General features: G+C 39.8%; 2 protein-coding genes across 2 annotated transcripts; both read left to right on the plus strand.

The window, feature by feature from the left end:
- Positions 1–4560: 4560 nt before the first annotated feature.
- On the plus strand, positions 4561–4946 carry LOC105148752 (uncharacterized; the record flags this gene model as incomplete). Its single annotated transcript, XM_011060657.2, has 1 exon — positions 4561–4946. A coding segment is annotated over one exon (336 nt), but the record flags the coding sequence as incomplete, so codon positions are not given.
- A 221-nt stretch (positions 4947–5167) lies between these two features.
- Positions 5168–24676, plus strand: dmrt99B (doublesex-Mab related 99B). The gene is made up of 6 exons (XM_011060656.2): positions 5168–6401; positions 8292–8658; positions 20719–20835; positions 21246–21523; positions 22186–22492; positions 23141–24676. The coding sequence occupies exons 1-6, from the start codon at positions 6132–6134 to the stop codon at positions 23461–23463; spliced, it is 1662 nt and encodes a 553-aa protein (XP_011058958.2). The 5' UTR covers positions 5168–6131; the 3' UTR covers positions 23464–24676.

Below are 24676 nucleotides of genomic sequence, written 5' to 3' on the forward strand. Positions count from 1 at the left end.
CGCTTGCGTTTGCAACAGTTGCCAGAAGGTAAAACGGCTTCGCATTGGTCGACGAGATCGTAGCTGAGAACACAACCCCTCGTAACCACGCCCATCTCTCTCTTCCTTATTATAATATACGCGACTATTGAGTATATATTTACATAAATCTTAAATCAGTTCTACCTTTTTAATGAGATATTTTTTTTTTAATGGAAAAGTAAGAAAACAGAAATAGCTGTGGTAAAATATATAATGCGCAAGTACTAATTTAAAATTGTACATTAACATTGTACATGCATATACATACATATCACATATTTATTATTTATGTACGTTCTTCCAAAAGGATCTACAATCTTTTTGCATCAAGCCAATATTTCTTAAGGCATTGCTCGATTAGTGAATAGGCACTTTTCTAATTCTTTCTTCATTTTCTATGAACAAAAATTATGTTTTCTTTTCATAAGTGAATGCTAATTTTATCGTCTTGATACTTACTTAAATATATTGATGCGCGTGTGACAACAAGTTATCGGTACCGATATCTACCAATTAACAAAATTTGATAATACAAATCTGATATTTATGATTCAACAGTAGAACAAACTGTACGAGAGAGTTAGTATTTGTATAAAAGAGGCAAAAATGAAAGAAGAAAAAAATAGAAAGCCTAAAAAAAAAGAGAAGAAAAAGAGTAAAATTGCGAATACTTAAAGTAGCTCGAGTAGAGAGACGGTGGCTGGGGATTTCGCAGGACAAGTGGAGCTTACGCACACGTTATACGTTATATATGGATCTCTTCGCGGACGGTTCTGTATTTGAAGGGTTGCGGATAATATATAGCCCGTTTCGGCGGAGAGTGCTTTTTGGCTTTGACCGTTTCACATCCGGTGGCAGACCGGCCACGGCCGCGCCGCGCCACGTCGGGCTATCACGTATAACGGTATAAGCCGTATAATATCGGATCCGAATGCGCGCGCGTGCGCGTGCGTGTGTGTCCACGTCCACACCCGCACCTATACCTCTACGCGCGTCCGTCACTTTTTTTTCCCCCGTAGAACTCCGACCACCGTCCTACCGGCGCGACGCGGCGGATGGATGGGGGTGGCTTTAAAAAATGAGCCAGGACATTATTTCTGCTCACCCCCTTCTGCACGGACTGACCGGTCCAGTCCCTTCTTCCCTTTCTCCCTCTCCCCTCCCAATGTCGTTTCCGCCGGTGCAGCTTGCGATGTGCTGCATCAGCGAATGTGCAAAAATGAAAAGAGAGAGTCCGACGAGTCCGCGCGGAGGGGTAGGTAGGTAGATAGATGGATAGATCGGCGAGGAGAGATCGAGAGATCGAGATGGGAGAGTGGGAAGAGAAGAAGAATTATACACACATATCTCTCTCTCTCTCTCTCTCTCGCGCGCGCGCATCTCCCACCGCCTGTCCGTTTCGGTATGCGCTCGTTTGGATATGCGCTTGGTGCGGATATCGCGGCGCGGCGGGAGAGCCACGGAGCCATTTTCAATTCAATCTGTTAAAAGCACGTCAAAAAGTCATAGGTACGGTATTTCACATTTCACTAGCGCAGCGCAGCGCAGCGCAGCACGGTAGAGCCCGACGAGATCGCGCGATCCGACAGCGGCCTGAATGCAGGCGCGCGCCAATCCACCATGATGGATCCACGTCCACCTGACACCATATCGCATGTATGCACCGATATAGTATTAGTGTGCTGATGTCGTCCAGAATTATCAGCAAGATTAACTAGCATCGTTTGATACGCTTTAGAGTTTTTAGACTTTATTGTTAGTCTACAACCTTGGACAAATTAAAGAGACAGTAATTACCTGTTTAAAGAGACAGATCTGCGAGTCCTGTGACCAAAGTCTTCAAAGTAATCTTTCAGAATGAAGACGTCAATTTAAACGTTGTGTTGCTTGATTTAAAATCCATATAAAATCCATACATTTTAAATAATATCATTTAAACGGGCTAATAAAATTTATACGTATCAACAATATTACCGCGTGTATACTATACTCGTACATATTATACATTACATTGTGTATAAGAGGCGGCATATTGTTATTAGTTTCATTACACGAAACTTTATATCGAAGTGATCTGTCGAATTCCCTCTCGATCGTATCGATCGTATCGATCGTATCTATCGAGCAAACAGGTTACATGTACGGTTACTGTTACGGCGCAGGCGGTACACTGACAATAAGAGCTAGGGATATAAGTTCTCAAGATCGAAGCGTCCGCGCGTCGTATATAATATAAGTATTTTTTACCTGCGCTTTTCTTTCATACGAGGCTTTTACGTGGCGACACCACGTAAAAGTAAATCTAATCTAATCTCCGATCGCGGCTGTTATTCGACCAACCTAACCGTCCGTACACACAGTGTCAGGAGTGAATTCGACGTTTGCAAACATCGTAATTCGATATTGCCGCGATTTCGATCTCGATCGTGCTATTTATCCCTCCAAGGGTGCACGCGATCCGCGGGAAATCTCGAGTGGGCGTAGGCGAACAATATATATAGTATTCCACCGAGCAGATTAATTCGACTTGAATCTGCAGACGAGATAAGTCGGATACTTTTGGAAACATTCAACGAGAGTAGGAAGAATTGAAGAATTCGTGGGAAAAAGATTTTACAACGAAACGTAGTCGGTTATTTGTATAGTTTTCATTAAATGGCAGAGGAGCGCGACTTACAATTAATTGTATCTGTAAATATACTTGTAATATGGCATATTATTCAAATTGCTTTTTTATAAAATTGCAATTACAATTTTGCAATTGTTGAAATCGATTTCATCAGGAGCTTAATTGGCTTAATCCTCTAGCATGGAGGAAAGTGAACAATTTTTGATGGATAACGTTTTCATTCATTCACTTTATACGATTTCTCCGATTTTGCGTTTCGGATTTCGGGACGAAAAGTACATACATGATACTTAATGAACGGGCAGGTATTGGCGAACCTATTGGTTTATTGATTTTCCCATCGGCATGTACGTTCACTTTGAGTGGCCGATGTGCGAGAGTAAAAAAGGTCCATGTCTGTGCTGTATATACGTACATAAATATATATATATATATATATATATATATATACACACACACATATATATATATATATATATATATATAGATAGATAGATAGATATAGATATACGCCGACGTCAACGAACTCCTCTCCTCGCATTTGGAATACATTTTTTATTATTGCTCAAATTTGGTGTCAAATGAAAAACGCTCTTCCCATGAGCGTCATCGAAAAAAGTCATTTTCCGTCATTTCGCGATTGTATTATATTTATGCTTCCTCGTACACACACGTATATATACGTGACACTCTCGATGATGCTCGCAGCAGACGTATTCAATTTCATCGATTGCTAAATTACAATGTGGATAATTTGACCGAGTGGAAATTGGAGGTTGCGCGTGACACGTTATTACGTTACGATTTGCGACAAGTACAATTATTTAACTACGATAATCATTCAGCGAACCGCCCGTAAAAAGGGCGTATGGAAAATATGAAATATATTTGGTACGCGATGGACAATCATGTTTTTTTTTCACACTTTTGATCTTTCAGATTTATTCGAGAGGAAAAACCAATGGACCCGATGTTGACGATTCTGTAAATCCTTTTTATCAAGTCCTTTCTTCTCATTGTCAGTCTCGTCGTTATTATTACTTATATATAGATGTACATCCTTCTTGTCGAAACAGTTCCCTTCTCGGGAATTTATACATATATGTATAATACATTCGTAAATCGTAATATATCGGAATAGGTATGTAGTTATTCGAGCTAGCTGCAGACACCACGAAAGCATCGTTACTTGTATTTTTCGAGCTTAAACGGAAGCTTGAATGCTCGGAAACGTGAGCAACTTTTGTACACTTTTGTACATTACGTACAAAATATCACGCGTGTTAGGGCTAGATAGGGTGAGGGTAAGTAGGTAGGTAGGTAGGTAGGTAGGTAGGTAGGTAGGTAGGTAGAGAGAGAGGTAGGTAGGTAGGAGGGTAGGTATAGAAACGTAGCGAGATACGGGATTCAAATCATAATGCACACAATGCTTTTATTCTATTCTCATTGCGGGGTAAATAACATCTGTACATTAGATCACTATAAAATCGGCCGCCATTGGTGAAACGACAATGGGGCTCTCCTTCTCCCTCCTCTCTTCTCTATTCAAATCTCATTGTACAATATGATTCAAAGAAGACTCGTCGCGATGACGGTGTTGGTTGCGGTTTATAGACCGTATCCAACGAAAGAGATCGAATGGGAGAGAGGACTGGCGAAGAGGGAAGAGAGGGAAGGCAACGGGCAAAGAGAGAGAGAGAGAGAGACCGAAATAAGGAATATGTACGAAAGAAGAAAAAGAAGGAAAAGAAAGAGAAGACACGTTCCTGGAAAGAGGGAGAGAACGAGAAAGGCGTGCGTGGTTAAGAACAGTCGGCTGAAACAAAAGGCGGAGCGTGGAGAAACGTCTGAGCATCGCTTCGCATTGTGTTTTATGCTGGAACGGGTTTTAAATAAAAGAGTAATGTGTTTGTCCATTGCCGCCACCACCACCGCCGCTGCCGCCGTCGCCGTCGCTGCCGTCGCTGCCGCCGCCGCCGTCGCCGTCGCTACCACCACCGCCACCATCACCACTACTACCACCGCCATCACCACCACCGTTACCACTATCGTCACCGTCGCTGCCACCGCTACCGCCTCCTCCGCCTCCACCACCACCACCACCACCACCAACACCATTATCATACCAACACCACTACCACCACCATCACAACGTCACCATCCCATCATCGTCACCACCATCATCAGCATCACCGTCGTACGGAAGATACACACGGTTGACTTGGGGGGTGAGTGGGCAAAGGTAGGTAGGTGGGTACGCGGCTAGGTATGTCCCCCTTTCACTCGACAGCAGATATAAACTCTTAACATCTCGGTTTGGTACAGCGCGAGTCTGCCAATCGGCGGACGGTAGAGGCGTGGCTGTGGCTCGATGAGGCCTCGCGTTTGGCCGAGGTCTCGGGGTGGAACACTGTGGCACAGTGTTTTATTTCGCGCTCGCGTGGAGTATGGAGGGGATCGTTAGTTTCTGCCCTGTCTCCTCCCTCCCCGTGGAATCCGTCTCTGTCTCCTTATTCTTTCTCTCTCTCTCTCTCTCTCTCTCTCTCTCTCTCTCTCTCTCTCGCTCGCGCATTCTCGTCTCCCTAGTCCCTACCGTTAGGTAGAGGAGAACTGTGGCCCCGTTGAGCTCCCACTTTGCTGCCGCGCCGCATTACTACCGCCTCTCCTCCTCCGTCTATCCGCGCGCGCTACCTGAATCGACTCACCCGGGATGCTGCAATTGTTGACAATGCCGGCGAGCGAGAGGGAGTGAGAGGGGGCGAGAGAGCGTGTATCACGGGATGCGATTCCGCATTTCGGCCCCCGGCAGCCGAACGAGAGGGTGTTGTTCTCCGTACGACAGCCGCGTACCAACTTATGGGAGAGCAGGCGCGTGCGCGCGTCTACTATCGTAAGCGCCTATGCATTGCCATTGCTCCTGATTGCTCCTGCCGCGAACGGTCGTAACCAGTCGTAACCAGTCGTAACCAATCGTAACCAGTCGTAACCAGTCGTAATCAGTCGTAACGGTGGAAATTTTCATGCCATGTCTCGATGGTGGTGCGCGTAAGCTGTAAAGTAAAGGGCCTGATCCGATCGTCTCCGCGATTGAGTCTTGATTGACGCGATCGCGACGAGTCGACGGGTCGACGGGTACACCCGCCGAAAAGGTATATATCGTATCAAGAGGATAGAAAGAAGGTGTGGAGGCGTCCAAGAAAGTTTGGACGTGCAAATCCCTCGACATGGGGATGAGTGTCATCGAGTACGCGGTTAAGATTTCGCGCCCGGCTCGTCGGATCATCCACGGCGCGCGGTGATCGTCCGGTGCGGTCTGGTGATCGCTGCAAGTGATCGCGCGCGGGGAGTAGTAGAGTACACATTGTCTTCGCCGAGAGCTTTCGCCGCTCCTGTCGACGAGTGAGCCGAGTGAGCCGAGTGAGCCGAGTGAGTCGAGTGAGCCGAGTGAGTCGAGTGAACCACGTCCAACAGCTGTGTGATCATGTCTTTACCCCGCGGCGTCGGTCTCGGCGTCGATGTGGGCCAACTGATGCAACACCAGCAACAGCAACAGCAACATCACGTGCTGCCGGCCGCGTTTTTCCTGCGCGCCAGTGCCGAGAGGTATCAGCGGACCCCAAAGTGCGCGCGATGTCGTAATCACGGAGTCGTGTCCGCGCTCAAAGGACACAAGCGCTATTGCCGATGGCGGGATTGCGTCTGTGCCAAGTGCACCCTTATCGCCGAGAGACAACGCGTCATGGCTGCTCAGGTAAGATTTTCCTCTTACAATTTCCTCTTACTCTGCGGATGGAATTTTTTTTTCGTTTCATCTCTTAACGCGTTTCCAATTTTTCTCTTTTTCAAAAAAGGAAGAGATTTGTTTTTAAATTTTAAATCATTTCGATTTAACGCAAACTTTTTCTACTGCAGACTTTACTTGCAGATTTGAAAAAATTATCGCATGAAGTGTTATAAGGATTATAATTCCGGTATGTAATTTTGGTTACTTTGAAGAAATACTGAAAAGAACATCTTAGTAGACCATTAATTGTGATAATTTTCATTATTGCGATTAAATATAAAAGGAATTTTTAACTGTAGCGCAATGCTTATTTTAATTTCTAGAGAAAGAGAGATAGAGAGAGAGAGAGAGAGAGAGAGAAATATATAAACTATTACTTTGTAATTTTTTGTAAAATATGGGAAAAATACACGAAATTGCCGCGAATAAGATGACGATAATTTTACGAAACATTGAGAAAAATACTTAATCTTACAATTTCGATAGAATCTTAAATCTTATCTGTTGGGATAGTGGTTCGTTGCTTAAATTTCTGTAAAAATGTATCAAGATATATCGTAAAATATATATTACCTACTTCGTTACTTTAAAAGTGATAATTTAAAAATCATGATTTAAAAATCATATAATTTAAAAATCATGATTTAATTATTATCATAAATAAGTTAGATAAGTATTATCCTATCGATCATTTAAAGTTTATTATTTATTATACTAACGTAACTTTAATAATTGTTGAAACTCATGCAGAAAGGATAATTTCTTAAGGGTCGTGATACTAGAATGACAAAAATGATATTTAGTTATGTTAAAAACATTTTTCTTGCCGATATTATTTGATTGATTGAATATTTTTCTGTCAAGTTGAAAATAGTTAATTCCTTTTCTGGAAAAGTTGATATTTTGAGTTGTGTTTTACTATTTTTTAAGTAAGGGAGCAACATGTATTTGAAAGATTTCATAGTCATCATAATGATGGATGAATAGAGTTGGAGAATGGGTAAAAGTATTGATAAAAAAGTTTGATTGAATTTTTAGAATTTAATTTTTATTTCCATTTTTATTTCCATTAATTTATAATTTTAAATCGTCTCTCCAGTATTTTGTTCCTCTCTGCATTGTATCAATGTGTGTTGTTAATAAGTACATAGATATTATATTTATATTCTATTTTCCTTTACAAGCTATATTACTGACAGAGATTTATAGACGCAAGTATCAATGTAGCCGGCAAATCATACAATTACTAGATTAGGAGGGGGGGAGGGGGGTAGAGAGAGAGAAAGAAAGAGACCGAAGAGTGAATTCAGAATTGTAATACTATACAGTATACATATGAGTAAATGAGAAGTGCGTTTTGAGTGCCGTTGATATGATCGCGGCTTATATTCGACTCAGTTCGATTTCTCTTAAATAAAGCAAATCTCGATATCCTCTTTTTGCAAACGTCCAACTTTCTCTAACAGAATGATCACAATAGGCAATTGTGATTTTTTTCACGTATTTGTAAAGTGCATATGCGTAGAGAGAGAGAAGAGAAGCAAAGAAAAATTCTATAGCATAATACTTGTAATTTTAATTGCATTTTTTTATTTATTACGAGATTACGAGATTTAAAAGTAAAAATAATGTTACGATATTTTTTATTCGCGGAATATGAAAGTATCTGAGTATTCAATTACACGCAATGGATGTCAAAGGAGAACATCGTTTATTATATAGCTCAATTGGTATCGCTTAATGAATATATTAGATAATTTTACAGAGAGAGAGAGAGAGAGAGAGAGAGAGAAAGAGACGACAATGTACGAGTATGTGATCGTTGCCGATCAGCGAGGAACAAACACATTGTTTCAGGTCGCGCTGAGACGGCAACAGGCCCAGGAAGAGAGCGAGGCGCGCGAGTTGGGCCTGCAATTGCAATACAATGCCGGCAGCTGCAATACTGCCCCGGTTCTACCAACGAGCGCTGGTACGACGCCAGCTGGTAGCCCGCCCCCGCACCCAGCTGCGGCCGCGGCCGCGGCCGCGGCGCACGTAGCGAGTCCGACGGGTATCGCGATACCCGCGGCAGCCGCGGCGGCCGCCGCTGCCGCCGCCGTGCATATCCAGACGCAACTTCAGCATCAGCCTGCTGAATGTGCAGCTCTCCTACCTACGAGGAAGAGGTCCACCCAAGATGAATATCGGCAGACCAAGGTGGAAAAGAGTGATGCTGTTATTGGTAAGCTCAATCAAATTGTTGTTTTATATAACGGTAAATACCTATAGTTTAATTTTTTTGCAAACAAAAATCAAACTATATCATCCCTTAATTTATTAAGGCGCTGACCTTTCCTTTCTTATACCATATGTGTATAAATTCTCCCATCAAACACAATTATCGCAATATATAATATATATTAAATCTAATTAATAGGAAGATTTAATTATATATTTTATTACAATTAGAGGTAACGTATACGTATACGTATACGTCTATTTGTAATAAAATATATAACATGCAGATTCGCCTTTAAAGCGTACAATATATTCGTATTCGTAACATATTGTAACAATTGCTTACTACAGTCGGAGCAGCGCAATTCCCTGCCGACTCTCAAAGCAATAAGCGAATTTAGCGAGTAAGCATAGTATCTTCATCCATCTTCGATTTAAACGCAGTGGGCCGGGGGCTTTGAAAGCGGAGAAGGAAGTTGTAGAGTATCGCTATTTATATAGTAAAAGCTCGACATACACGGGGGCAATAATAAACGGTGGCACGCGACTAAGAAGCGGGCGCGCATGTGCACACGCGTGAGTTGCGGACGAGTGCCCATTAAGAACGTGCGTACCACGCCTTAAGTAGGGCAAGTGGCCGCAGGCCATAATGTTGTTAAGTAAATAATGGTCACAAGCTTGCGCGGGCCCTTATTATACTCGAATGCCACTCGAAACGAAAGTCGTACTCGTTAGTACGACGGCCTTTAATTCTCTCCGTTCATTCGCGCTCGACCCTTTCGTTCTCCTTTCGCCAACTTCTTTTCCAAAACGACGACTCGTTCTCGCACTGTAAAGTATAAACGAGATGCACGCGTTTACGTTTACATTTTCAACATTATACTATACGTATATAGATATTTATACTAAGCGCGCTCTCGCTCCTAGCTTCTGATAAATCCAAGCTCTCCCACTTTGTTGACACCTTACTTTGTGTATCGACAATTCTACTTTAAATTCCCCAGCTTGTTCATTCAGTTTCGACACACCCACACACACACACACACACACACGCGCGCGCGCGCGCACACACACACATATTTAGCCTGCAATCGTATATTTGAAAACCTTTGTTATTGTTTCGTACATGTACCTGTATATTCATTTCGCATTACACGCATTTCTCATTTACATAAATGCGGCGAATGTTAAGATCAAAGAACTCGCCATTAACAGCAAATGTAGGCATGTGAAAAAAAGTTACGAAAGACATTTCTATCCGGAATAGATATAGGCATTTCTACTCACATATCAGAATCAGTTTCTTTCTTTTTTTTTCTCAGCTGATATCATTTTATTTCAACAAAGTTGTAATCGATTATCGGTTTGTTACGAACACTCGAATCAATGTAGCGCTTTTCTATCGCTCATATCGCATTTTATTGTTACCTCTGGCAGTGACGTTCGAAAGAGATTGCCCTTCGTTGTACTCGCGTTGCGAATATAGTTGTGGTTAATCAAATCTACCTGCGCATTGTCATGTTTTATTACACGCGTGTCCATTCAGCTTGTACTTGCAACAAGAGTGTGCGGAATAATCCATTTGATTGCTCACCGTATTACGTTTCATATCTTATTAGTGCGATTCATTTTTTTTTCCTTTTTCCTTCTTTCGCTCGATGGATTATTGAATAATACATTTGGGGGAAAAACTAGGTTAGGAAATATTTTTTAAATAAATTATTTGCTTATTATTAAGCTTATTATTTAAGTAGACAAGGCCTTGCTCATACTTTTTCATACTTTTTACATTTAAAATGAAATAGATACATATATACACATATTTGGCACTGAAAAGAGAGAAAGCGAAGATGCTAAGTGTAAAAAGTATAAGCAAGGCGAACAGATCTATAATAAGCTTAATATAATAAGCAAAAATAAGTATAATAAGAATCTAAAAGAACATTACATGTTATTAAAGGTTTTGTCTTAAATTACATAAAACATTTGCTTTTATTTTCGTGCATGCTTTTTTGTCGTTTTATATAATTTTTATTGTAAGCTATGCGCTTTCTGTGGTATATCACAGAGTACCCGATTATACCACGTAGAGAGCAAAAAAGAAACGAAAAAGACGAGGAAGGCATGAGATCTGATAGCGATCGCCTTCTGGCGAATTCAAAGCGTGCAAAAAAAGGCAAACGATGTCGACGAAGAATATCATGAGCGAACATTTTCTCCCTGCGAGAGGGGAGATGCTTCCGTGATTCCGTATAGAACATGGAGTTTGTCGCCGATGAAAAAAATGGAAAGGAAAAACGTTCTCTAATTTCCTCAAGTAATTAAGAATTGATTCAAGTTTGAATTGTGTGCGCGCACGCGCGTGTGTATGGAATCTATCGATGTATAAATGCACAAATTTATAGATCTACAATAGAAAAAAGTGAAGGAATCTGTTGAAAATTTAAAATCGAAACTACACATCGGTAAAACTATACATAAATTATTAAATCAACAATTTTTAATTGTTCAAATTTATCTCCACTTTTTTAAGATTTGCGACATAATATCTGTAAAAGTTTCTGTTTTGTTTAAACATATATTGTACACATCATATATGCGTTATAAATTTAACGTTAATTGTTATTATTTGAAAAGTTTATCTGAATAGAAAAAAAATTTCTTAATTGTTTAGATTTCATTTTAAACGTAGATTATTATACGTTGGCATTGAAGATAACTTGACATTTTCGATTTATTAATTCTCGATTTATTGTTCTGACAGTTAGTTTATTATAAAACTATTGGTACGCTGTGTGTGATTTTCTGGTCCAACTCCATTTTAATATTGATTGTTTTGGTATAATAAATATTATAGCAGTTAAAAATAGCAGAAACCACGAGCGATAAAGATAGTATCCCATCAGTACAATAGAAACCCTTCGCATGCACCTGGTTTCAATTACGATTCCGAATGTACCGCACGTACCTGTGAGACGAGGGAGATACGTAAGATGTCTTTCTGGCAGATCTTCGAAACAGAGTGCTTACACTAGTATAGAACCGAGGAGAGTCTCCGGTCGAGAAGTTTAGCAGTAATTGAATTTCTCGGACCAGTGCCTTCGACTGCGGGGGATCCCGAGTTAGTCGCTAGCGTGCGCATCACACACACACACACACACACACACACACACACACACACACACACACACACACACTCTCTCTCTCTCTCTCTCTCTCTCTCTCTCTGAGTAGGTCGGAGAGATCACGAGGTTGCTTGCTACCAAGTGGGTGGGTGTACTCTCGGTGGAGAGAAACTCGACGAGCCCCCATTATATCGTGAACAGGGAAAGAGATATCTACTTCTTTATACTTAATGCTAAAGAAATGGATACCTGTGACTTTTCAAAAAAAAAAGTAAGAACCTCTTTCTTTGAATGTGCAAAGAAAATTTTAGCGATTGATTAAAGTTCTTTCAATTCAATTTTTTCGCCAAGCGTCGTTACTTTTGTTTTGATAATTTTTATTACGCAATATGCAGAGATGGGAAGTAAGTGATGTACATTGTAATTTTTTATGACAGTAATGATAACTGAAAGCTAAGGTTGAAAAGAAGAACATTTTTGAAAAGTAACTTGTCACCATCACGCGTTGTTTATTGAAAAAAAGTAATTCATTAAAGTAATGAGTAAAATGAATCGAGGCGTTACAAATAGCAAGTTACTTTTTTCAATAGATAACGTTTAATAGTGACAATAAATTACTTTTTAAAAGTGACTTTTCCGATCTTAGCTTTCAATTAGTTATCGTTACCGTCATAAAAAATTGCAACGTTGTCAAATTATTATAACGGCAAAAATAATAGTTTTCATCCTTGGCAGTATAACGAAAATAAAGTTTTAACATTCTGATTTCTCATAATTTTCTTCCATCCATGCTTCTATCCGAGCACATTTTTCTAATAATAACGCTCCTTCTTGAAAACTGTCAATTGACAATTTGTCAGTTTTTGATTGAATATACCTTTGTTATTATAGCTATGCTATTTTGATCAAGTTTGTAATTATAAAAATAATAGATAATAATAGATTGTCCGCGATTTAACACGATGTAACTATACATACAAAGATTTTAATATCTGCTAATTTTAGAGGTTTGTCATGGGGCCTTTATTTTTGAGTGTTTACTTTTTTTTTTTTAATTTGAACCTTTTTAGATACAACGCACACGCAGTATGTAAACCATATTTATGACGATACGATAGTTTTGACTTTATGTATTGCAATTGCGTGTATGTAGACGTACAATTGATTGCTACAAATAGTTTCGAGTTATTCATGAGTCAATTACATGAGTATATTAACTGACATTTACGAGCGACGAAATACACGAGGGTGGGCTTCGCGTAGCAAAGGGCGAAGCGCCGCACGGTGCAATCATTACGTCGAAAAGGACGATGTAGAGATTTGGTCTTTCCGTTGAGATTCTCTATGGAGGAGTAGGAGGGAGGAAGCAAGGAGCAGCAGGGAGGCTTTGTAGAAACTGGTGCACACACGCACGCGGCAGGCGCCTTTTGTACGTACGTGTGCGACACACCCTTTATCCCGTAAGGATCACTTGGTCGCTCCGTCTACCGGGGACCATTATCCGGCAATTTCTCGCAGGAGAGGGAGAAGCTTCTTCGAGTGTCCAAGAAACTTTGTGAAAGACCAGTTCGCTTCCGTTCTTCGTCCTTCGTGACTGCGGAGGACACCAGGAAATTATTTCGTCCCCAATGTAATACGCCCACCGTCTTCCCTCTCTCCCCTTTACTCCTTGGATTTTCCTTGCATTCGCGCTCGTGTGAATTCACGCGGCGCGGTGTGTCTTCAATGGGAAACGAACAACGTATAAGAAAGATTTCGATCGCACGACCGATTTTTCTAAAATCCATCAAAAGCTCATACCTATCCGAGCTCACCTGCTGAAATTTTGTCGTATGAATTCATTGTATTTTTAAATTAATGCCATTTTTTAAAAAGTAATGCCATTTGTGAAAATAACTCTTAGTCAAACTATCCTATGATAAAAATCATTTTTTAATTGCATTCTTGGATTGCAGTATAATAAACGTATCAATTTTATTTTCATATGTATATATATATATATATATATATATATGAAAATTGAAAATTGGAGCGCGCGTGCGCACACAAGAGTCAACGATAAGATGATTTTTTAATATAAAATAGATGTATTAAAGGAAAATCAAATTATCTACTCTCTAGAAAAGTGTCTAATTATAAAATGTAACCAAAGGATTATAATACAGTAATAATACAGCTAGAGTGCCATTAATTGGTTATCCATTATATCGATTTGCGATGTCCCCAAGTATATCTAATATGTAAGCACAAGTCGCAGGAACTCGGCAAGGTAAACACGATTTAAGTAATCAAATTCAAAGTCGAATAAGGTAAAAGAGGGGGAAAGAGAGAGAGAGAGACAGAAAGCATCGTCGGCTCGCATGGCTACTTACGACGTGCCTGGCAACATTGTTTGCAAAGAGTCAGCGGGACTTCGGGGAACACAAACGCGGACAGATAAGTAAGGCCGAGCCCGACCTTACCTATTTGCATAGGTGTACTCGCTCTCGGGGTCGAATGCACGTACACGTGCAACGCCGCCGAAGGAGCACGTCTCTAAGAGTGTTTGAACAAAACTTCTACCAGCGTTTTCGACTACGTTCCTCTATGCTCTGTCGGATTCCCTTAGGATCGCTAGCGGTCTATGAAGAGCCTCGACAGCTCGATCTTTGTTGATCGATACAAGATCCGCGGGAATGTCGCTAAATATCATCTTGAACGTGATTTCACGCTGGTAGCTCGGTGTGAATACAAAACGAATAAAATTAGCTGTACCTCTTCAGATATGGAGATACAGAATGATGATATATGAAGGTATGCTAAGCATCTGTCAAGTTGTGCAGGTTCACTCTTTCAAGATATTTGAAAATTTGTACTAATCGATGAAAATATTAGCAAAAAAAAAGAGCTTTTGAAAGATTATTACAACGGTATACAGAGATAAGATCAAGTGCATCTACATGTTGTTTAAAAAGTTGTAAGTAACTTTTGTATCTAGAACAATACACGCAATTCCTTTCTTTTCTTGCGTTTCAAAAATTGATAACATTTCAATAATGATTCACGCGTAATCATGGCTAATTCGATGTAACCTAATTTCGATAAAAAGCGATTAAAATAATCTTCGGAAGCCACGTTTAGCCCTCTAGAGAAAAGAAAAAAAGCGATGGAAATCAGACACTCCAACGAGAGGCAGAGGCTTCACCCTTCGGCTACTTTTGCGAGCATAAAAGGGCCATTCGATCCGGTCGACTTGATTAATTTAGTCAGGGAACGTACGTTTAAATATTTGATTGATGTAAGAAAAAAAACTAATGTTTGTTTTTATTATCAAAGCACGGAAAATATATTTGTATCTTATATTTAGTAGTCTTGATTGTACGTATAGACATCTTTAATAAAAAGATTGTAAATATTAATTTTTTTATTATATAATAACTTGTATCTATTTTCAAATTAATATAATAATAATCAGAAAAAAAAATTTATGCGCTCAAAGAATTAAAGATTAATGGAATTTGATAATTTGATAATTAATAAGAAACGATTGTGAATTAGAAGTACGATATGTATAAGTAGATCGGAGTCGATTGCGGACGCAGATCTTTCTCGATACGCGACAACGTGGCAGCCCATCGCGAACGTAACGTATTGACGAACATTCAGCCGAGCAGCCGTTGAAAGCTGTTGTAAATTCGGCGCACAGCGAGCAGAAGGGAGAAAACTAACGATCACGTTATATTCCTCGGAAAATAGAAGCGAGAAAATAGTCGCGATGTGAAAGGACGAGTTCTCTCTCTCCTCGAAGGAACCCCTGTAGCGGGGAAATGGAAGCGACAGGATGGGAAGGAAGGGCGAATCGCGCCCACCCTCTTCCGAGGAAGCCTACTACCACGCTTGGAGAGCATGCTTGGCAAACGTTTACGAGGCATAAACGCCAAAACAAAAGACGACTGGGCGCGAAACAATTAAAAACGTTACGCCCGATCGCTCTCCAACGTTCTCGTCTCTTACCCTCCTCCTTCTCTCTCTCTCTCTCTCTCATGTCCTTTCTACGCTTCCTACCCTTTTATACTTTTTCTCTTTCTCTCTAGGTCCTCACCCCATCCATCATCCCGGGGTGTATGTACACACAATCTCGTGGCCATATATTCACGTACCCCTTTCACAACGAAAACACATGAACGTTGTAAAGCGCTGCTCTGACACAAACATACGTGATATGTACGCGCATGTGTGTGCATGCATATACGTAGAGAGAGAGAGAGAGAGAGAGAGAGAAAGAGAGACTTGGAAATAAAAGGGAATCGCGACGATTTAATGACTGATCGGGCTGTTGCTCGCTGTTGCTGCTGCTGTACAGACTGAAGAGCTCTTCCTTCTCCGTACACCTCGCGTTTCTCCTTTCTTTCTTCTTTCCTCTTTTCTGTTTTTTTTTTCCACTACTTTCGTGTCTGATAAGGAACTTGCCTTTTCTTCGAACTCTCGCACCGGCCCTCGAATCGGTAGGGTCATTTTTGTGCGGCAGATCGAACGCTGCTATTTTCCGAGCGTATCGATACGTAATAATGAGAGTCTTTTCTCTCATTGCTTAGATCCCATTTCGAATCTATAAATTGCTGCTGCTGTTGCTGCGCGCTCTTGCTCTTCTTCTACTTACATGAGTATAGTATATTATAAATTTTCATAAATGCATCATATGCCTTAACAAGTATGAAATTATTGAATCACATTAAATGCTAAATCTCAGATTATAGTAGGAAAACTTTCGGCGTAAATTATTCTAGCTCACACAACTGTAATTTAATAGCTTCCTGAAATTAACATCATGTACAAAAGCCATTTATCAATCGCATGTGCGACCAAAGAAAGAGAAAGCGTTTCCGAGTTTCGCGTACACCCTCCAGTTACTTTACGAGCTTACGAACAATAGGAACTGATAATTCATGGCCTCCATCTCCCTCGTATAATCTCGGAATCTAGAATTGGCGAACGTAAAATTTTGTGGTGCTAGAAAGATTAAGATTTTGTTAAAGCGTTCGAGAAAATGGATATATTATTGTATATGATCGAAAAAGTCTTTGTAAAATTGAATCGATATCGTATGGCTGAATGTTTGCGGAGTTGATTATACATATATTTTCTTTATATATTAATTGTACATATTTCCTTTCTCCATGTATAATATATGAGTAAGGAAGTAACACGATACACATTGGTTTTTTTCATTGCGATACGCAGGCTTGGCAGGCTGAGAAGTAATAAATAAGTTATAATGTTGTTTCTCAAATTGAAATTGGTTGATATAGAAAGAATATCCTGAAGAGATTGTTAAAATCTTGCTGAAGAAGCATGCAGGAAAGTAGAAGGGAAAAAATGTTGTATCAAGATGCGTTGCAAGCGTGCAATGGTTAGGCTTATTTCGCGTAAGCCTAATTTATAGGGATGTTTCGTGTCCTCCACAGTTGCCCCGCAGGCTGTGTCCTATTACTCCTATTCTCTATCTCTATTATGCGCCGCCGCGCCACCGTCGTAGGCCGAAGCTTCTCCCGATATCTATGTGCCATTCTAAATTATTCGGTATTGTCCTCGCATGATTCCATTGTCCGCGTCTGTCTCCACCGTGTGCTGATACGCCATGCCGCCGCAGGTTAGGGCGTAGACCTACAACAACACCCGACGTCTGTCGCCGGTCGCCCGCGCTCAGCCGCTCAGCCGCTCAGCGGCTCAGCGGCTCGGCGCTGATTGTACGCGCCGCGCCGCGCGTGTATCTGCTTCGAGTAGGTACGTGGTACGTCTTGTCATCGTCGGTCAAGAGAGAGCTAGAGAGGTCCGTGCACGGCATGCGAGCTCCACTCGTATATGCATGTACATCGTCAAACACGTCTAATTAATCGCCATTTCCGAGCAACCACGCACGTGGATATCTAACTGATAAGAATGTGTGCAGAGTTGACGGAGCTGTCTGTGACGAATGCCGAATGCCGAATGCGTATTACTTATGTGTAACCGGATGCTGATTTGAAAGCTACATACTTATTCCAACTACTTTGATTGCAAGGATAGTTGTAAGGTGACAAGTCTATGAAGACACGTGCGTATGCGATGAAAGAATCGAAAAAGAAATGTAGATAAAGTTTTAATTGTTGACAAATTTCTATATAATTATAATATAAAAGATGTAATTTTCCCAAAAAGTTTTTTATTATTATAATAATAATATAATATTATTGTAGCATATTTGTATTTGATTCGATTCGAGTTTAAATTATAAAATCTATTGCTTACATGGAATAGATTAGCGCCACATCGGCATATTCAGGATTTCTCTCACAGGGAGGGTTTTTATCTATTCTGTTGGCATATAAACAGCAATTTCTTTAATAGAAAAATATTAGATTTTGTAAATCGACTTTTCCTGAAAAAAAAAAGACAAGAGTTATTAAAACCGAAATCTGTAGTTGAGATTAGACGAATTTGCCTGTTAATTTCTCAGCGTATATTCTGTTTTTCGACTCGAAAACCTTGCGAAAATTTTCCTTATGTATTTTGACTCTGTCAAAATGTCTTTAACTATGGAAGTTTCGAAAATCACTTATATGTATGTAGATTATAATCAGGGAGACTCTAGAAAAGAGAAAAAAATATTATATATATTTTATGTGACAACAACAAATTTACTTGGAGTCAATGGTAAAAAAAAGTTGTATTTTTTTACAATTAAAAATGAAAAAAATAAATAAAAAATTTTAAGGAGGGAGATTGAACTCTTTAAACTTGCTCTTAGATGATTATATGATAAGTCACAACGACAATATTTTTTTCACCCAATAGTTACGACCGTAGTATAGTATACATAGATTGTGTGTGCGTGTGTGTGCTTCTCTTTTCCAACGCAACGAGTTTTATTAACTTTCTAGCGTATCAAAATACACGTAAAGTATATACGGTTGCCCCGCGTCGAAAGATATCCAAGAGAAGTTAGATCTCTCTCCCATTCGTGTGTGCCAGGGACAGGAGAGATTACAATAAATTGCACACACACCCTTCTCGAAATACAAGACACGTATCACGGGAGATGAGAAGAGAGGAGAGAGAAGAGAAAAAGATTCCTGTTCGCGATACTATGTTCCCTATTGAGCCATGTTGCTTCCCGTTCCGTCCAAAGGGCGGTGACGTTTCACAATGGTTTCGTTTTTCTCACCTTTCCCTTCATTGATTAGATAGACACTTTCGTAAGCCGCCATTCATTGTCAGATTACTAGGGAGCATTTTGAAATATCGTACAAGGTATCTCAAGTTTTTCGCGATATTACTTTTATTTACAAATTATTGGATCAAATTCATGTAACTCATCTACGGCTCACGAACTTTAACGAATCGTGACAGAATTGTAACAACATCGTCTAACAAAACACCTTATATAATATGTATATATATATATTCGACAAATATTTGCAGCACAGATATGTACTTGGTGATCCTCAAAGATCTGGCAAATATAAACTTGATTACGCCATCGCTGACTTTACGAAGGTTACAAAAGGATAGGAATTTCAACATTGTGTGAGACGGTACGTACGTACCATCGGAAACTGGAGGGGTTGATGCTGGGAGCGATCCCTGAAAGAATGATATTTTAATAACGGTCTCTGCTGGTATAGGTAGTAGTAGTAGTATCTACTGGCGGAATCCTACAGGAGGAGTGGTTCTAAACGCGTGTGTGCAACACTTATACAAACGTATCACACAACACATTGAGGATTTAAGAATCATCCTCTCGGTGAGCCAGCAGCTACATTAACGCGGACTCTTGATATTGCATTCCTTTCCTTTGACGTTCTCGAATGTCAATTATTAATGTTATTATCTAGATGCCACGCCGGAGACAGGGTGGAGATAGCTGTATCCTGCTGTGGAATTTTCTCTCGGCATCCTACGAGGAACGTTCATTCGTGCTCAATATATATATATATATATATATATATATATATATATGTATATAGTATATGTATTGTATCACACACACGCACGCGCGCGCGTTATTCAGTGTTGCTGAGACAAATCGATTGAACAGTGCGATATAATTAGCGATAATTATATAATGCAAATTGCACTATTAATCACAATCTTTAGAAAAAGATGTACGAGTTATAAGTAATTACAAAGGAATTTATTTAATGGAACAAAGATGTTATTTGTATTTATCACAATTGTCTTTAGATGAGCATTTTCTCGCAAATGAGAAAGTTTGCAGATACGAAGCAAATTTAAAAGACAAGAATATATCGCAAAAGAATTAAATAATTGCTACCAATCGACAAATCGCGTGTTCACCGATCCATATAATCGAGAAAATCCGGATAATCTACCAAATGGAGAAATGGTGGTTAAGAAAGCAGTAATAAGCACGATAAAGAGTCCCGTGCTTAAACAGGCACGCAAATGGGTGCTCGTATATATGAGTACAAGAGGGTGGGTTAAGGGGATAAGGGGGTGAAAGCGGAAACCGCGTAACCACTCTGGCTACATTTCCCCCAGCCTATCAATCTCTCCCTTACTAATAAAACGGAACGGTTAAACTTTTTAACGAGCGGTCAGAGAGAGACTTTCACTTCCTAAGCGCGACCAATCATCCAACGGGATTCTTTCACGCATTGCCGACGCCTTAATAGTCGTACACGTGCTTACGCGCATGCTGTAACCCTCGAGAATTCTGTACCCTGTTTTATTTTTTGTATCACCAAAGATATATGCCCTTGGTTTCTGCACGCCAATGTATTGTATATGTATTGTAAAATATATATACGTTTATTTTCCTCAATTGGATTTTCAACAAATCAACAATTCTTGATTGTGCAAATATCAAGTAGAATCATGATATGGAATATGCTTTTAGGTTTTAGGTTTTTCTATTACTTTACTAAAGCATTTCAAGTAGAAATTCCCGTCTATTTCAGGCTTGAAGCGACCTAGAATCTCCGAAAACACGACGATCTTGTCGACCAGCGATACAGGCAATGAAGACGATCGTGATTCTGATTCCGGTGGCGAATTACGAACCGATCGTTCATTAGGTAAAACGTTTATTTATTTACACACACACACATATATACATATGTATAATTATATATTTTATCTTTTTTTCTTTACTATAAAATCTTTCAAAACACAAAGGTACAAATATTATCCAAAAATTATCCAAGAATTTTTAATCTCGGATTTACACGTTATACATATAATACGATAGCAATTGCAACAACATCTTAAATTGTTCATCACGCAAGTGTATCAGGCTTGTAATATTTAGCAAAAATTATAATAATGTAATTGATAATATATTGATAAACGCCTAATTGTTTTATATACTTTGATTCCAACATTTACTAAGAGCTGAGAGATTAACTCGGTATCCTAGTGCTCGAATCGATCTCGAACTATTGAATTTTTCATGCAAAGTTCCCCGATGAAGTGGCAAATGTTACAGTGGTGTCGACGTCGTCGGGATTAGCGGAGTCTGAAGCGACGGCGAGAAAACGCACTAATAGCCTGAATGATTCGGAAGAGGGTAGTCCAGAACCGGGCTCGCAGAGTCCAACGCACACTCCGCCACTGACACCCGCCTTGACACCGCAAAGGGAGGACACTCCAGCGCCAGAAAATCTCAGTTTACGCAAAAGTGGCAGTCCCCCGCAGACGCAACAGACTTTGCAACCGGTAGATTTGGTTCAACCTAGGCCTAGTCCTCCACTACCCCCGTTAGCTGTGAGTTTTCCCGCTTTAGATACAATTCTTACAATTAGACTTATTGTTAATGAAATCTGGAGACACGACAGTGTCTCGGCATTAAGATATGACGTGAGACATTGCTGTGCCTCCTTTATATAAGAATAATATAAGAACGATAAACGATAAAGGGTAGCGTTGTAATTGGGAGAATTGTTTGACGCTCAAGTACATTGTTTGTTGTCTTCATAATTTTTATAATGCGCGCGCGCACACACACATATATATATAGCAGATTAGAAATGTTTCTTCAAAATTTAATTAACAACAAAAAATGATGTTTATAATTTGGAAAAGTCTCAAATAGTTTTACTTTATTTTATCGTTTTAACTGTACTTTCGATTGAAAGTATTTAATATTCTGTTTAGAGATACATAAAAGAGCTAAAGAGATTTTATACATATGTATATTATGTATAGAATCATCACAGAAATATTGCAATGTACAAGATTCGCTGTAAAGTTAAGATTAAGATTTTCTTGAGAAAAAACACGCGACGTATTTACGCCGACGTAATGTATCGAATCAAAGAAAGGGAGAAAGAAGCTTATTCGAAGACAACGCGACAACGATGTTATAGGCTGCAGCTATATGTACGAGCAATACTTAATTCTCAAAGGCGAAATATACTTGATTGCAGGCTGCGACGACGGTGCACTTTCCTCCTTATGCACCTCTCTACGGGCCGACGGCGAGCTCGCTAGCGTATTGTTCGCCGGCGCTCTATCAGCACCAGCATCACCACCACATCCCCGAATCGCGGGAAATTCAGATGCAGATGCAAATGCAAAGTATCCAGCAGACTTGTGGACTCCAGCTACAGCAGCAGCAGCAACAGCAGCAACAGCAACAACAGCAACAACAACGTTCGCCGGTGGACGTTCTACTGCGTGTATTCCCTGGGAGACGTCGCGCCGATGTCGAAGCGCTTCTTCATCGTTGCAAAGGTAAGATTCCTTAACTTTTCTCGAGTGATTTTTTAACTATATTCAAGACATTTATTTCGAAAAACATTATCAATAGTATTGTTATTAAATCGGTGGTAAATGTTTACAATTTAATTTATGTTTACTTGAAAAAATATAACTATAACATATATTTGGTTACTCCAAAGTAATTGATACGAATTTTCATGATGAGAAAATTCCGTACGTTTGCGATTAAAATAATGTTTTTCATCATTTATTTATTAATTTTTTAATTATTTGTATACCTATTATTGTTCAATGCGCGTGATGTGATATGGTATTCATTATTCGCTTTATCATTTGCTGGATTAGTATCTTTAACAAGGTTATCGGGGTATAAAGTTATCGGTACAAGTGTGTGTGATTGCAAATTTTCCATCTGGATAATTGCAAGGATCTCCTTTGTCCTTTGAGATTTCTCTTGTCATGTGATATTCTCGCTTCATCGATCGTTGTTGTATAGTCGGCGATAATGTAAATTGTAAATCGTCGAAAGTCAGCCGCGCGCCGCGGGCGTGGTGTCTGGCGAAAAGAGAAAAGGAGAAAAGGAGAAAAAGGAAAAGGGAAGGAAAAAGAAAAAGAAAAAAAGAAAGGGAGAAAAAAAGAGAATTTGCCTATGTGTCGCAGGCGACGTGGTGTCTGCCATGGAGGTGCTGATCTGCGAGGACAGTCTGCCCAAGTCGGCGTTCTCGCCCCTGGCGGCCGCCGTGGCGTCCGCCGCGTCCGTTTCGGCGGCGGCGGCTTACGCGAGCCGCACCGCATACTGCACCACCCCGATACCGTCGACGCGGCACCGGTTCCTGGCCGCGCCTTACACCGGTACCGGTTACCTGCCCACCGTCATCAAACCGCCCAACCAGAGTCTACATGCCAATGGTACTACCGGCGGCGACGCCTATCGGGAGACCAGTCCCGATGATGCCAGCGATAAGACCAGTTACTCCGAGTGACCTGACGAAAACTACGCCGTTGCCTGGTCGTACTCTTCAATAATCCCCTAATGAACCATTTTAGTTTGCACGCAAAGTAAAATTGTCCTTGAGGCAGTCCTCGATGTCATCATTAACTGAATTAACTTCTGATAACGTTATTCGCATTATTTGATTTCGACGTACGGAGATTAATAATCTTTTAATAATGAAAACAAAATACTCCAAGTATCCACTTTTTCATGTTTTTTTTTCCATTTGTTCTTAAATTAATCTTCTCCAGATATGGCGGTCTTAAATTTATACCGGTCATTCTTATGCCAATAGAAATATAATTTTGATGATTGACTAAGTATGACATGAAAAAGTTTTCTCTTTTGAAAAGGAAACTATCACTCTAAGAATAACTGATAAAAATATCGTCCTAAGAAGAGATTCTATCGAAGAATCGAATCTATTCGTTATCGACATCTGCGGGCAATACGTCAAGACCTAATAATGTCGCGACGAAGCTCTGTTCCACTAGACAATAAAAGAATAAAAATTGTTGTCTCCAAAGGAAGATATCAAGAGCGTTTCGAGAATGCTAAAATATTGAAGATTGAGAATATTTGATAATCAAGGGGAGGAGGGGGGGAGGGAAGTATTTGATTTTAATATTTATATCCTTGTACAATACAATACAATTTCGTGCGAAAGTTGGGACAAACGCTTAATCGGATGTCTGCGTTAATCATCCGCCGACTCTAAATCGTTGCGTGACGCAATTAATGCGCCGTAAAAAAGTACGAAAAGAGAAACGTCAGAAGATGAGTATACGGCTGATTCGTCTCCAGACTATACTTTATACATGTGTAGATAAAGACTATATAGACCAGATATGTGTGTGTAGGTAACAAGTACAAGAACGAGTATCAGCCAAATAAAGAGAAAGGTGAATCTGTAAATATAACGTTATATAGCTAATAATTAATTAATCTCGACATTTTTGCCGGAATATATTGAACGTGTTATACGCGCGTACATATGTAATATATATATATATATATATATATACATATATATATATACACACACGTGTGTATGTATGTGTGTATGTTGCCTGTAAGTATAACGCCTGCAAAACACTTAGGCTTCTGGCCGCTAGCGATCAGAAACTATCATCTATCGTAGTTACCAAATAATATGTTACTCGAAGAAAAGTGTATAGACCGCAAATATATAATACAATAAA

This window comes from Acromyrmex echinatior, chromosome 5 (genome assembly GCF_024713525.1).
Source record: "Acromyrmex echinatior isolate Ae372 chromosome 5, ASM2471352v2, whole genome shotgun sequence".
Classification (NCBI taxonomy): Eukaryota; Metazoa; Arthropoda; class Insecta; order Hymenoptera; family Formicidae; genus Acromyrmex; species Acromyrmex echinatior.

Excerpts from the sequence above, each read along its gene's own strand:
- dmrt99B (XM_011060656.2), top strand. The coding sequence starts at position 6,132 with ATGTCTTTACCCCGCGGCGTCGGTCTCGGCGTCGATGTGGGCCAACTG. Across the intron at positions 8,659-20,718 it reads AAAGAGTGATGCTGTTATTG|GCTTGAAGCGACCTAGAATC; the intron begins GTAAGCTCAATC and ends CGTCTATTTCAG. Across the intron at positions 22,493-23,140 it reads GCTTCTTCATCGTTGCAAAG|GCGACGTGGTGTCTGCCATG; the intron begins GTAAGATTCCTT and ends TATGTGTCGCAG.